We start from the raw sequence: 13,403 nt of genomic DNA on the forward strand, positions 1-13,403 counted from the left end.
CATCTTTGTCTGGTTTTGGTATCAGGGTGATAGTGGCCTCGTAGAATTAGTTGAGGAGTGTTCCTCCCTCTACTATATTTTGGAAGAGTTTGAGAAGGATAGGTGTTAGCTCTTCTCTAAAAGTTTGATAGAATTTGCCTGTGAAGCCATCTGGTCCTGGGCTTTTGTTTGTTGGAAGATTTTTAATCACAGTCTCAATTTCAGTGCTTGTGATTGGTCTGTTTATATTTTCTATTTCTTCCTGGTTCAGTCTCGGAAGGTTGTGCTTTTCTAAGAATTTGTCCATTTCTTCCAGGTTGGCCATTTTATTGGCATATAGTTGTTTGTAGTAATCTCTCATGATCCTTTGTATTTCTGCAGCGTTAGTTTTTATTTCTCCTTTTTCATTTCTAGTTCTATTGATTTGGACTCATACCTTTCTGCTACTACATATCTGCTGATGTAATTTCTACCATCTGCAATGCCATTTGATTAATTCATTCATTTAATAAACAGTTACTAAGCCCCTAAAATATACTAAACATTTAGTATATCTCTGCCCTTAAAAATCTCAGTCTAACAAGAAAGCAGAGACATAAACCAGGTAAACACAATACAGCCTGGTAAATGTCATAAAAGTAAATGCCATAAAAGGGGAATGCACAGGATGCTAGGAGAACGCAGAGAAAAAGCATAAAGCAAAGACTGGAAGTGTGAGGCAAGGTTTCCTGGAGTAGGGAGCGTCTAAGGTGAGTTATTAAGAAAGTCAGTGAGGTCGTAGAGTATAAGGTATTGTAGGCATGTATAAAGCACACACTACGCTATATATAAGTCACTCAGTTGGCTAGGTTACAGAATATGTTTGAAAGAGGAGGAGTAATAAATGATAAAGCTGGAAAGGTACAAGAGGCCAATAACATGATGGACATTACATATAATGCTATGAAAGCTCCGTTTTATTCTAAAAGCAATAAGCAGCAGCCGGGTACACCGGGAAGTATACAAGTTGAGGAATTCCCATAACCTAAATCTGAATTCAATCTCTTGTGTCATTTACTTGCTATGTGACTTTCATCAAATTTGCCTCTCTAAGCTTCAGTTTCCTCAACTATAAAATAGGAATTAATAATATCAATTTTGCCAGGATTCTAACAATAAGTTAATTCATGTAAATCTCCTAGCACAGGGGTCAGCAAACTATATCTTGGTTTGCCAGCAATGAATGGTTTTACATCTTTTAAGGATTGTTTATTTAACAAACAACAACAACGATATAGAACAGAAATCTTACATGACCCACAAAGCCAAAACATTTGCTATACGGCCCTTTACATGAAAATCTTACCAACTCCTACCCTTAAGCACATAATAGGCAACCAAAAAACAGTAACATTATTAAGGATTTTAAGTAGGGAATTTAAGCAATATTGAAAGAATTTTAAAAGGATTTCTCTGGTGACAATGCCTACAAAGAAAAAGAAGTTAAAGCAGGAATAATGGATGTTGGGAAACAAGCAAGGAGAATGCTGCAGTAATCCATTAACTTTTCCTTTCCTCCTCCTAACTATAAAGGTGAGATCAACTTCCACCTCCTCTCTTTATCCCTATAGGCTACAACCCCATATGTACTCTGCTATATGGTACAGCACTTAATGTTCTTTGTCACTTAGCATATTCTGCCTTCACTTGCTTGCTATTTATCCAGGCTTAAATCCCCTATAAGTGTAAGTAGTATAAGAGTAAATATTTTGGAGTCAAACAGATCTTGCTTTAAATATTAGTTTGATCAATATTTAAGATTTGTTATTTAACTTGTATGGCTCCTAACAATAAGAAACAGTAACAGCTAACATATATTGCGTTTTTTTAGTTTTGTTTTGCTTTTTTACTTCAGACATGCCACATACTGTTTTAAGCACTTTACAGGCATTACTTCATTTAACCCTCCCAACAACCCTGTAGGATAAGGATTAGTAATTACTATCTCCCTATTACAGATGAGGAAACTGAAGCATGGAGAAGTTAAATGAGTTTCCCAAGAGCTAGAAAGTGAAGGATCAAAGACTCACATTCTTAACCAGCTAGAAAATGAGAATCATACTGTCTAATTCACAGGACTTTTCTGAACACTAATTTTGATTACATATTTATAAAAGGGAAGGTGATGGCTTTCACCGTCCTTAGTACTCAGTAGTCTGATAAATATTAGTTCCACTTCCAGGTATAAAAGACTATATTCTGAACTTCTTTTTATTCCCCAGAACCCTGAATTTAACAGTTTATAGCCAGTAGAAGCTTAATAAATATTTATTAATAGGTTAGATATATTTTGGGTGATTCAAATTCTTATTATTTCAAGGTTATCATTCTGTACATAATTCACAATATATTATTTCATGAATTTATATGTAGATTTTGCAGCAGATTGCACTACATATGAACTATAGCAGAACATACCTTGTCAGTTTTTTGGTTTTGTTTAAATATAAACATTATGATCAAAGAGCTATGGATATATATGTAAAGATCCCAGCAAAGTCTGTGTATAGAAAGACATTAAGGTTGGTATATCCTAAATTTAGTTCTATTCTCTTATCAGTATTTGTAACTGGTATTATATAACTCTGAACTATTTTACTCATTTAGGGAATCTAAGTAATTTGGGGAGAGAAAAATAAAAAGATTCTAAACTATAAGATTACAGAGAGAGGTTCTCTCTGCAAAAGATGACTATTAAGAAAGATAAAGTGTTGTAACTTCTATTTTGTGTCACCAATTTCTATTGTTAATAAAGGAAAACATATGAAAGACCACAATTACCAGGCATCTGTCTATTCAGCATGAATGATGAGTCTCTCACACAGCAAAGTGAACTACTTATTTCTTCAAAAAATTAGAAATAAATTTTTATCTATAATGAGATTTTAAAGTAGGCTGAAAAAAATTAATGAAAAGTAATAATCCTGCTACAAAAGAGGATACAAAACAAAATTCTGTTACTACTTATCAATTTTTGCCTTGTGAACAGAAAGATTCTTGGCTAAACCCAAAGTTATTTGATTTCTGAGACATAACATGAAACACAGAAATATATTTTTTTAACATTACCTAATCATGGGGCTTCCCTGGTATCGCAGTGGTTAAGAATCCGCCTGCCAATGCAGGCGACACGAGTTCGAGCCCTGGTCCCGGAAGATCCCACATGTCGCGGAGCAACTAAGCCTGTGCGCCACAACTACTGAGCCTGCACTCTAGAGCCCGTGAGCCACAACTACTGAAGCCCGCACACCTAGAGCCCGTGCTCCCCAACAAGAGAAGCCAACGTAGTGATAAGCCCGTGCACCGCAATGAAGAGTAGCCCCTACTCGCCGCAACTAGAGAAAGCCCACACACAGCAACAGACCCAACTCTGTCAAAAATAAATGATTAATTTTTTTTAAATTACCTAATCAGAATGCAGTTGCATGCAATTGTGTAATTAAAATTTCAAAAAGTAAATGAAGGATAATCACCACATCAAGTGCATCATAAACTTACCTTGCAGAGCAAAATTTCCTAAGAAATCTATTAAACTTTTTAGAAAACTATGCAGAAAACTTACAAAAGCAAAACCATTGATGCTGAAATGTTTTGGGAAAAAGGTCAGGTGACAGCCAGGTTCAAAGTAAACATGGAATTCTTCATTAACCATACACTTTTTATCACAAAGGTTTGTTCCCTTCTTGTTAACTCTATGTTTAGTACTTCATTTATGATTTAGTTTCTCTCTGCTTCCTCTGTCCCCCTCCAACCTAGCTATCAAACTAAAAAAAAAAAAAAAAACAATTCTCCGCACTGTTTTTAATTGATGTTTTTCAAAAGAAACAATATTCTCCACTGATCAAAAAACCCGAATTATTCAGAAAATTTTCAGTAAAGGATTAAGGGCCCTCCAAATGTGTATAGGGATTAATGGGAAGACAATTAGAGATCATGAAAGGGGTAGGGAAGAGAGAAAAGAAGGGAGAGGGAAAAAGAGGTGGGGGGGAAAGCTAGCTCCTCTTTCTCAAACAAGTTAAGCATCATTATCTGCCACGTATCACTGGACTTAGCATCTTCACTTTTCTAATTCATATTTCATACTTCCCTCAAAACTCAACCTTAACACCCTTTCATGATAAAAACACTCAACAAACTAGGAACAGAAGGGAACTTCCTCAACCTGATAAACAGCATCTATGAAAACCCCATTAGCTAATATCATAGTTAATAGTGGAAGACTGAATGCTTCCCCCCACCAAGATCAGGAATAAGACAAGAATATCTGCTCTTGACACTGCTTTTCAACAATGTTTAGCTAGGGCAATTAGGCAAGAAAATGAAATAAAATGCATCCAGATTGGAAAAGAAGAAAAACTATACTTATTTACAGGTGACATGATCCTTGTTATACAGAAAAGCAGATGGAATTCATTTAAAAAACTATTAGAACTAATAAACAAGTTCAGCAAGGTTGCAAAATACGGGCTTCCCTAGTGGCACAGTGGTTGAGAGTCCGCCTGCCGATGCGGGGGATGCGGGTTCGTGCCCCGGTCGGGAGGATCTCGCGTGTTGGGGGGCAGCTGGGCCTGTGGGCCGTGGCCGCTGGGCCTACGCGTCCAGAGCCTGTGCTCCGCGGCGGGAGAAGCCGCGGCAGCTGGAGGCCCGCATGCCACAAAAAAAAAAAAAAAAAAAAAAAAGGTTGCAGAATACAAGATCAATACATGAAAGTCAGTTGTATTCTTTTCATACTTGCAATGGGCAGCCCAAAAATGAAATTAAGAAAACAGTTCTATTTACAACAGCATAAAAGAATATAATATTTAAGAGTAAATGCAACAAAAAAAGTGTAAAACTTTGAAGACTACAAAACACTGTCAAAAGAAATTAAAAATCTAAATATATGGGAAGATCCCACGTTCATAAATAGGAAAACTCATTTAATACTGTCAAGATGGCGACGCTCCCCAAATTATCTACAGACAACACAATTCCTATCAAAATTCTAGCTGGCTTCTTTGCAGAAATTGATAGGCTAATCCTAAAATTCATATGGAAATACAAGTAGATCAGTGATTACCTATAATTAGGGGTATGGAAGAATGAGTGATAACTCAAAAGAATACAGGATTTATATTTCAGGTGACTAAAATGTTCTATAAATTTTGGTGAAGGCTGCACAAATTGAATATACTAAACACTACTGAGATATTTTTTAAATGGGCTACTTCTATAAGTGAATTATATCTCAAAAAAGCTGTTACCAAAACAAATCTCTCAACTTTGAGTAGTCCCTGGCCCACCCACCATTCCACTTTACGTTACTCTCTCTCAGAATGTCTGTAAACAGTTTATATTGTAGTGACTCGCACTTGTTCATTTATTGTTTTGAAATAACTAAATCATATGCTTTATTTCCCTTATTCATAAGCTATAAGCTTCACAAGGGTCTCTTCTACTTCTTTCTTTTTAGAACGAAGAATAATAATGGGTACAGAATAGGCTCTCAAATAGGGTTTTTAATTTTCAAAATGCAAAACGTTAGAAATACTTAACATGGAGAAGTTAGCCAGACTACTCAAAAATCTTCCTTTTGGAGAATACAGACATATATAAAACTCCCCAGATTCCTAACCAAACTGTTCAGAATAAAGACAAATAAAAGTATACCCAGAGCTGAGGTTTCACATTACAATAATCCTAGGCAGTAAAAGAGTAAGTTGCAATTCAATTAAAATTGAAGTCCATAAATAAAATTAATGTATTATGGTTCAGTATTAGTACAGGTGGTCAAAGAAAGTTGTAGTATTTTCATCATGAAACATGAACACAAGTTAATAATTGAGCCTTTGTTGTTTACCTGATGATTTTATTGTTCTTTCTGGGTTAAGCCTCACAAATATTAATTATAATGACTTTAGAATTACAAAAAACAGCAACAGAAAACACTAAAACACAGTCAGGTCCATCTAAATGATATTTTAAAACAATAATAATAATAATGCTCTATCCCAAAAGAAAAAAGAAAATTTAAAAATATGTTTCCCATGAAACTATACCTCAGAAACTGAAATTCAAAGTCAACTGATTTCAAAGTACAAAGAGAAATAACTCAAACAGCCAGAACCCAGTAGACCACAACGGCAATCAATAACTAGATAGCAAAGGAGAGACCCACTAAAGGTTATAAAATCCAATGGTAATGGTCTTTGTAAAATCTGTATCTTTAAATAGCTGCTGACGTTTACTTGTCATTCAAACCCACCTTGGAAGAAAAGTCCTTCTTCTCCTCCTGTGGCTCTTACTCCTTCCCTTCTCTTCCCACTACTCCCCACCCCTTCACACAATTTTACGCTTTGAAGATGGAAAGCAATTTTTAGTATTGTAATTTACCTTTCGGACATAATTTCACAAATATGTGCTACCATCTAAAATAACATCATGAAATGCCCCAAGCTGCCCACCTCCCAGGGACTACATTCCCGTCCCCCTTGCATTCAAATAAGGCTCTGTGACAAATTATCACCAATGAAATGTGGGCAGATGTTTGTCTTTGGGGTTTCTTAAGAAATGTCCTGTGGGTAACAGGCAGGGCTCCAAGGCTCCAGGGAATGGTGGAGACATAAGATGTAGGGCATCTGGGTTCCTCAACTACCACATGGAGGTAAGCCACAAGCCTGCTAATGAGGAGCACCTGCACTGGACTGTTATGTGAGCAAAATACAAACTTACATGTGTTAAGCCACTGAAATTTTGGAGTATATTTATTACCCTAATTAGCATTACCCAAAGTAAAACATGCATAAATCTTAAGTATTTCAATTCCCCCTAATTAAAGGCATTTATAAGGGATATTTTGGAAAGATTGTTTAAAAGGCCACTTAAGTAACATTAAATTTTAAAACCTAAACAATTTTCCACCTTGATTTTACTGCAAGAGGAGTCCACTGTTAGCAATAAATTTCACTGTTCACATATTTTAACATATTGTTTCAGTATCACCTGTTTTCATGATTATTACAGAAAAATGTCTTCCTCAATTCTCCCAATTAAAAAAAAATTACAAAGTGTTTTAAAATACCATAATTCATAATGTCTAATGAAAGTTACCTAGTTAAGGGCAAATTTCACTTCCATTTTATTGTTTTTAAAGTATTAAAAATTATCACATAGTTTTTAAGTTAAGAATTCTTCCTTTCAATATAACCATATGGCAGATAATTCTGTTCACTGTAAATGCACATACACCCATAACAGATACACTTTAACAAAACCATGACATTTTGCATTCTAATAAAGTTCTCCCTCCTATCCTTCACAAAAATACTTCAAAAATGTGTTGAGGGCTTCCCTGGTAGCGCAGTGGTTGAGAGTCCGCCTGCCGATGCAGGAGACACGGGTTCGTGTCCTGGTCCGGGAAGATCCCACATGCCGCGGAGCGACTGGGCCCATGAGCCCTGAGCCTGTGCGTCCGGAGCCTGTGCTCCGCAACGGGAGAGGCCCGCGAATCGCAACAACAACAACAAAAAAATGTGTTGAAATTTTAGTGCTTTACTAGGTTTTTTTTTGTTAAGCTTAACATTGCTGATATAATAATGATATAAGGCCTAAGGAAACCTGGTGTTAGTAAACAGAGACATTACAAACTTAAACCAATGAAACTCCTCCCACATCATCTTCACCCTGCCGTCACCAAAAAAAAAAAAAAAAGGAGAAAAAAGAAAAAAAGAAAAAACGCTTTATTTAACCTTTCTGTTGTCTTTACCTTAAACTCCACACCATTATTTTTTCCAGCACAATACAATTAAAATTAAATGAACAGCCCACTTACCACTCCACACAGAATAATAAAAATGGAAAATTACTGAAAGTTGATAGACGATTTTTGCTTCCACTCAGGAAAATATTCCAAAAGTTTTTGTTTTCTCCAGAATCAGTCAACATGAACTAAAACAATTACATAGCAATTCTGTGGCACTTATACTTTGTGGATCTATATGAATAAACTCTAGGTCCTTGATCCTTTTTGATGTTTGATTGTATTAGAACATATATGTGCTATACATAGCTTAAACAATTTTTTCCAGGGCTACATAGTAAGAACTCACAAAAACAGTAATGAAACTGAAAGATGGCCTTTTCGAAAATATGAAAACAAATCAAGTATGACTAGATAGTCTCTATAAACTGGTACACTAGGCTATTTTAATGACAGTCAGTTCAAGGAAAAAGGACTTCTAAAATATTAACATTGTTTATATATACTTTATGCATATCAAAGGACTCAAATGTTCTGTTGTCTTGATTTTTAACTTAAGGTGACATAATATTTCTCTCAGTAATCCAGTAAGTATTTGAACTTATACATGTTTTTCAATGCCTACAGTCAGGGCTGCAAGAGGAAGAACTAGTATTTAACTAAGCAGCTACTATGTGCCAAACATATGTTTTTTCAGTTTATCCTCAGGACAACCTTATCTCCTTGTTACCTATGAGAAAACAGACTTACAGACATTAGGTACCTTGCCTAAGGTAAAACAGCTAAGAAAAGTGGCACAGCCAGAGTTTTGAGGTCCCTAAAACAAGTCCTTTTTCCACTGAACATGTGTTGTTTTTCCAGTAGTGTTCATAGAAAACAGCTCTCCACCCCTGCTGCTCTTTTGCTCACTTCCCAGTGAACAGTAGGAAACATTTCTTTGTGAGACCAGGTTCAGAAAGGAGCAATCTCTGACCATTATGCAGCATGGCCTGCAAGGATGGAATGTGTATGACGACTTCATGCATAGGGTTTTAGCTAGATGAGCTAACTAGACGCAAATAGAGGGTGGAGTAGATAAAGTAAAGAGCAAATAATCATCCAAATACCATTTATAATTGGTTCTGAAATGCACTGTATGCCTACTGACAGCAGATTTACCTCTACAGTTGCGTTCTGCTTAAACTACTCTCAAAATAGCCTTCGAAGAGCACACACTTGGAGTAGACCATACAGGCTGCCTGATCTAGGTTTTGGATACTGTGAGGGAAAACTTGTTTGTACGTGACTATCTTGACTGACAACTAAGATAACTAGAAGCAATAAGGTAGTATCTCCTAAAATATAGTACTGTGCTTTCCATGTGTACAAACGGCTCAGCTAAACTCCCTGAACACAATTCATCTAAACAGCCTAAGCTGAAGAGCCGGCTGTGCTAAGGAGGATGACAGCTCCAGTAACTTCCTCTTCCTCACCGGCCTCCTCAGCTCGGCGTGTACACCCCTTTCCCCCTAGGAGGCAGGATAAAACAATTTCAAATGCACGAAATCCATCCAATCCTACCAACACCACAGGGCAGGGAAGCCAGCTTCCATTTCTTCCCCCGCCCCTCCGAGAAAAATTTTATCTTAAAAAAAATGCGTAAGTATTATCAACGAAAAAGTATTTGCAACGAAAAAAGAGCTGAAAATATGTACTCAGTCCCTCCACACAGCCTTAAGGAACGGATGAAAAGAAGGGATCTCGACACCGCGTCTTCTCGAGATTTACTGCTTTGATTCACTTTCCCTCAGGTCCCACCGCCGGCCAGGGGGTAGAGCTTGCGGTTGGAACGCCAAAATATGCCTTCGCCTCTCCTCAGGAGACGCGGGGGCGGCCAAGGCGACGGCGATCGGTGCGTCCCGCCTCCGACCCTCACCTGCCCAGGCCCTAGGCAGCGCCCTGGGCCCGCGCGGGCCCGGCGCCCCGGGAGACGTTCGGGGAGGCTGGCGGGAGGCAGGCCGGCAGGCCGGCGGGCGGGCGGACGCCGAGGCGGTTAGGCCGCGCTGCAGGCCGGCGCGCTTCCTGCCGCGGCCCCGGGAACAGCGGCCCGGCCCCGACCCACAGCTCCCGAGCCCCGCTGCTGTGTGTGTGCGGAACACACACTCAACCTCTCCGGCCCCCGCGGAGCAGCCCTCACCTGCGACGCTCCGGAGCCTCGGCCACAAAGGGGGAGGGACACACCACTCGGGGGTCCCGAACACACGGAACCCGCCCCCAGAGTCCCGGGCCTGGGCGCGGGCCACCCCCCCCAAACACACACACACACACACACACACACACGCACGCACACCCCGGAACCTTCGCCGCTTCAGACAGAGACGCGGGTCATCCCCGCACCCGACACACACCCACTCGCTGTGGGTCCTCAGGCCGCCTCCCCGCCCGCCGAAGTCCCAACTCGCACACCCCCAGGCACATCTGTCCTTCTCCCACCTCATTTCCCCGGGGACGTGCTCCTCTTCCCAACACTCTCGATCCTACTCGGAGGCACAAAAACACTCTACCTCATTCTCTTCCTCTGGCCCAGAAGGAGCAACAGCAGCCATTTCCCCGCGGCAGGGGAAACACACACACAAACACGCGCGCGCGCGCGCGCACCAGGCCCCCACAGATGCTTCCCCTCCGGAGCTGCGGCCGCAGACGCAAACACAAACACCCACTGGCGGGCCTCGCTACCGCCCGCCCCGAAGGGAATCCGCGGCGGCGGCGGCGGGCAGGGCCCGGATCCCGGCTCGCGGGCGGGCGCGCAGGGCGCCCGGGCCTGGGGTCGCAGAGGGCCTGCGCCCCCTCCTCACCTGCATTCAGCGCGCCGGGGTCCGGGCGGCGACGGCGGCGGCGGCGGCGGGGCGGCTGCTGCTGGTGCTGGTGCTGCGGCGGCGGGGGAGGCGGCGGCGGCGGTGGCGGCGGGGCTGAGGGCAGCAAAGACATGCAGGCAGCCCGCCGGGGGAAGAGGCACCGGCCGGAGGGGACGCGGGGCGGGCGGGCCGGGCCGGGCCGCCGAGGAAAGGCAGAGGCGGCGGCGAGGAGGGCGGCTGAGGGGAGCGAGAAGGAGACGGGTGGGGGGCTGGGAGGGGGCCGCGCCGCCGGGCTTCGGGGACGGTGACCCTGGGCTCGCAGGAGAGGCCCCGCGGCCGCGGCCGCCGACGCGAAGGGCCCTGCTGGAGGAAGCTGCGCCCCCGCAGCCGCCGGAGCAGCGGCTATTACTCGGAGAGCCGCACAGAGCCTGGCCTTGGCCTTGGCCTCCTGGCGCCGGGGCTGCCGCCGCTGCGGGGGTTGCTGCTGCGCCTGCTGCTGTTGGAGCCGAGGCTGCTGCACAGAGACGCCAGCTTTCGGTGCCTCCGCTCTCGCTCACACACGTTCACACCCCCGAGGGCCGGGGGAGAGGCGTCCGCGCGTTATCGGTATTGAGATTAATAAGAAGGTGCAGAGAGTGCGAGAAGGAGGAGGGTTGATTGACGTGGAGGGGCTGGCGAGAGTCAGTCACTCCCAGGCGCGGAGGGGTGGGGTGAGGGGAAGGAGGCGGATCTCCAGCGCCGCGCCTTGGCCCCACCCCCGGGGCGCCGCGTTGGGTCGTGGTGCGCGTGCGCGCGCGGCTGCCAGCTCTTTTACCCATTTTCTCTTTTACCCATTTTCTCTTTTACCCTTGCTGTTTCCTTACTCGCTTTTCTTGGCTTGAGTGACGAGCAGAGCCGGAGAGGCTGGTAGGTTATCAAAAAGCCACAGCCGCAAAGCCATGGGGGGTGGCGGGAAGACACTGGTGATCCCGCCTCCCCCGGTGTTCGTGCCTGGACTTGGCGCTGTTTACTGCCCGCTCGCCGGAGGCGGCCTGACCGCGAAGCCCAGCGCTGGTCTGAGTGGCGAATGGGACGCCAGGTGAGGTGAAGGAAGTGACCTGAAGGAAGAAAATGTTTCCTGACACCTTCAGTGGTTTAATTTTTTTTTTTTAACGTGTAACTCCTGTAAGTTACATAGCGAGGGGTACATAAAAGAACCTGTGACGCTCTACGATAATCCCGTCCTGTTTATTTTGTGAGTCTCCCCTCTCACAGTAGAAATACATTTGTTTGGCCGTGCCAGTTACAGAATGAAAACGGCAAAATGTAAACTAGGAATAGTAATGTTTACTTGGCGAATGTGGCCTTGACATCTGAAGTTTATGGGGTTTAATTTTGTTTTCGTGGGTCAGCTTCAGCTTTTACCACGAGCAGTCCAAAAACAAATTATACCAGCTCTAGAGGCAGAATAGTGCTGTTGCAGTTTTGCATAATCTCTTTCCCAACGCATGCCCTGGGCTTGCGTACTTACTAGTGTTGGTCAAGGGTATATTAGCAGTGTTCAGGATTTCCACCCCCTCCCCGCAGGGGTGTTGTTTAGCACACCAAGCACATGGTGTTGGTTGCAGTTAATCTTAGGCCCTATTATTGAACGTAAAAGGCCTTCATCTCTTGGGGGGGAAAGTTGCGGTAAAAATGCAAATCATCATTTAGCCAGAACTGATCAGTTAATTAAAGAGTCTACCAGAAGAACAACTGCATCATTTTCATCTTTGTCACCCGGAAGTGTGAGTGAGTAATTGGAGAAGCCCCTCAAGACATAGAAGACCGCAGGCTACTTTGTTCCCCCCCCCGTTAAGTTTCCATTTCCCTCCCTAGTAACATCACCCCCTCACCAGCTTCTTCAGTGGGTCTGGAAATGGCCTTAATCCTAGAAGAAGTCCCACTTATTCCTAACTATCTTGATTCTAGGCTCACATATAATGAATAATCACCTTTGGCTTTGTAAGCAACAAAGCCAAACAAGTCACTGCAGGAGCCCGGAATAGGAAACCTGCCTCAGTGGCATCTTGCCACGGCTTTTCTCCTTGGCGCAGAAACACTTGCCCCACGGAGAAATACTACCAAATGTTGAAGAAAAGAGGAAAATAAACACCTGAAATATATAAATCAGATGATGGGATATCCTCACAGATTTAAGCTTCTTCAAATACCTGTAGGTATATAGATTCCTAGCTATTCATTCATATACCATAAACAAACATCTCTGGAGGGTGTATTATATTCCAGACATTGTATTTAGCATCAGAGACACAAAAATAAGCATACGTAGTCCCTATTCTTAAGTAGCTCACAGTCGTTGTATGGGAATCAGACCCATAAACAGGAAATTCTCAAAGAACAAACCAGAAATGAAAGTATGAAAGGTAACACAAAATTAATAGTCACAATGATGCCCAGGAGGATAAAGCTGATGGCACTAGCAATTTCACTTGAGCCACGTGATACCTGCCAATCTCACAGGCCGAGTAGCCGTAGTGACTGGGGTAAGGAAGGAGGAGAGAGCCTCTGTGGATGTTAAAGAAGCACAAATAAACGGTGCGGTTTGCTGGTCCTGAAGCTCATGCTTATATAGGCCATGTTCATTGTTGGCCTTTAAATTTTAAATATTAAATGCGTCAAATCCATTGAATAATTATAATTGTGACATTCAGAGTTAAGAATAGTGGATTTTATTATAAAAAGGTCAGTTGAATGCAGGTTAAGTTTAAATAATCTCTACTCTCTGGGTTGTTCTCTTTACACCATAGAAAATAGATTGACTCACTAAAAAC

General features: G+C 42.5%; 1 protein-coding gene across 5 annotated transcripts in view; it reads right to left on the reverse strand.

Annotated features, from left to right (window-relative positions):
- Nucleotides 1–11,769, reverse strand: part of CNOT6L (CCR4-NOT transcription complex subunit 6 like) — a 119,778-nt gene extending 108,009 nt beyond the window's left edge. Inside the window, exon 1 of one of the 5 annotated variants that reach the window (XM_081245165.1) lies at nucleotides 11,454–11,769. In XM_081245165.1, coding sequence (XP_081101291.1) covers nucleotides 11,454–11,530 — 77 coding nt within the window. In that variant the 5' untranslated portion in view covers nucleotides 11,531–11,769. Of the gene's footprint in view, nucleotides 1–9,932; nucleotides 9,950–10,228; nucleotides 10,385–10,590; nucleotides 10,674–11,453 lie in introns of those variants that run through there. The other 4 variants (XM_081245164.1, XM_081245160.1, XM_081245159.1 and 1 more) reach the window with 4 other exon arrangements.
- Between the last annotated feature and the right edge of the window lie 1,634 nt (nucleotides 11,770–13,403).

The sequence above is a fragment of the Mesoplodon bidens genome (assembly GCF_964165515.1).
Source record: "Mesoplodon bidens genome assembly, chromosome: 1".
Lineage (NCBI taxonomy): Eukaryota > Metazoa > Chordata > Mammalia > Artiodactyla > Ziphiidae > Mesoplodon > Mesoplodon bidens.